This window comes from Colobus angolensis, unplaced genomic scaffold (genome assembly GCF_000951035.1).
Source record: "Colobus angolensis palliatus isolate OR3802 unplaced genomic scaffold, Cang.pa_1.0 Scaffold167, whole genome shotgun sequence".
NCBI lineage: Eukaryota > Metazoa > Chordata > Mammalia > Primates > Cercopithecidae > Colobus > Colobus angolensis.
This window is the reverse complement of record NW_012114788.1, coordinates 1,026,015-1,028,339: the sequence shown is the minus strand read 5'-3', so window position 1 is coordinate 1,028,339 and position 2,325 is coordinate 1,026,015. Positions and strand designations below refer to the sequence as shown.

The following is a 2,325-nucleotide window of genomic DNA, read 5'->3' as shown; positions in this document are numbered from 1 at the left end:
AACCCGGGAGGCGGAGCTTGCAGTGAGCTGAGATCCGGCCACTGCACTCCAGTCCGGGTGACAGAGCAAGACTCCGCCTCAAAAAAAAAAAAAAAAAAACAGTGATAGTAACTAACCAAACTGAAACAAAAAAAGGAAAAAGACTACAAAATTGAACAAAGCATCAGTGTGCCAGAAGACAATTTCAAAGTGGTCTAAAATACCTATAATAATAACTGGAGTTGCCAAAGGAAATGGGGAGGACAGAAAAAATATTTCAAGAAATTCTGGCTGAAATTTTATCAACTTCCATCTTCCCAACTATAAACTCATATGTGCAAGAAACTCAACAAATCCCAAGCACAAGAAACATGAAGAGAAGTACACCAAGGCACATCATAATCAAATTACTTAAAACCAGTGAGAAAATCTTCAAAGCAACAAAGAAATAAACACAAAAGAGGTGAAACATATTATATATATAAAAATCCATGAGTTCATAATAACACTTAAAAAATTAAACTGCACGCTTGTAGTGAGCCGAGATCGCGCCACTGCACTCCAGCCAGGGAGACAGAGCGAAACTCCGTCTCAAAAAAAAAAAAAAAAAAATTAAACTGCATAAAAATTCACTGGTCAACTGTCAAGGTTGCTAGGACACCATCACTCTAAATACTAATAAAAAAAGGAAAGAATGAAGCATTTCTGGTGCCTACAAACTGTATTTCAAAGCATCCAAAGAGTTGATGAGGAATAGTGCTTCCTTTTAAAATTCTAATAAATGCAAAAGAGAGAATTATAAAATTATCATTTTGTAATCTACAATGGATAATCTGCTATGATGTCATAGGAAGTACACAGGCCACCTATACATGTATGCCAGACCCAGAACAGAACCTGAGTCTAATCAAGCCCATAGATCTGTCAGTTTACAAGAAATACAGGGAAGAGGACTATGTTAACTGATACCATGAGGATATAATCAGCAGACAAATCCAGCATGTGAAAAATTTCATGACAAATGACTCTAATTGTTCAACAAATAAATCACATGAAAAGAAAGGTGAGTGAATTGTTAGTTAGCGAGAGTAAAAGAAAGTTAAGAGACCTGAATCAAATGTAAGATATGAACCTTGTTTGGATCCAGATTTGAACAAATCATTTGAAACAACAGAAAACTGACATTAGACTATATATGAGATGATATGAAGGAATACAGTTAAACAGATCTTTTTTTTGGAGACAGGGTCTCACACTGTCACCAAGGCTGGAGTGCAGTGGCCCAATCACAGCACACTGCAGCCTCAACCTTCTAGGCTCAAGTGATCCTCCCACATCAACTTCCAGAGTAGCTGGGACTACAGGCATACACCACCACACCTAGCTAATTTGTTTTTTATTATTTGTAGAGACAAGGTCTCGCTATGCTGCTTAGGCTGGGTGTTAACTCTGTTGGGTCTGATTATGATATTATACTTATGCTTTTTCAGAAGTCCTTATCAAATAGAGATAAATATTGAAGAATGTATGGGTGAAATGATATGATGGTCTTCAGATTTATTTTAAAATAATCTGGCAGGGGTGGACAGGGAATATATATACGTGTAGAAGATAAAAAATAAATGGCAAAATGTTGATAATTAACATTATTTTCTTGGGTTTTGTTTTTTTCAAAACATTATGGCTTAAGGAAAATAATTTACTTACTTGGTGACTTGCCTATGTTGTAGCTATTAAAAAAATAGGGTTTTTGTGAGTTTACACCTTGTTTATCTACTTGATGGGACTGAGTAGCTTCCTTCAACTGAGATAGAATTTGTCTACCACTGCGCTGGGAAGAGGCATTCACTTCAAATATCTAAAAGAAGAAAAATGAAGGGAGAATGGTTTATGTCTCCTTTTAATCCAAGGGTAATTATTACACTGACATTCTCTCATCATAGCTGTTACTAACCTTAAATCCAAGCTCCTGGGCACAAGCATACACAGCAGCAGTTTTTCCCACTCCTGTTGGCCCTGTTATAAGGACAGTATTGCAAAGACGACTCTCTTCATCATCTGAACTGCCTTTAAAGTCTATGCCACCCGAGAAATCTGAAAAATTATTCAAATGCATATAAAATAATTGCTGAGGAAGCAGTTCTACCTTATGAAATCCAATGATCTAATCCCACAAACTTCTTGCAATAAATGCTGAAACATTACTTTATAAAAAGTAGAAAATCAGGCCGGGTATGGTGGTACATGCCTGTAATTCCAGCACTTTGGGAAGCCGAGGCGGGCAGATCACAAGGTCAGGAGTTCGAGACCAGCCTGGCCAACATGGTGAAACCCATCTCGACTAAA

General features: G+C 37.1%; 1 protein-coding gene across 1 annotated transcript in view; it reads right to left on the bottom strand.

Annotated features, from left to right (window-relative positions):
- Positions 1-2,325, bottom strand: part of ATAD5 (ATPase family, AAA domain containing 5) — a 75,910-nt gene that overhangs the window by 30,047 nt on the left and 43,538 nt on the right. Inside the window, 2 exon segments of the mRNA XM_011937699.1 lie at positions 1,687-1,837; positions 1,934-2,073. Of these exon segments, the coding sequence (XP_011793089.1) occupies positions 1,687-1,837; positions 1,934-2,073 (291 nt within the window).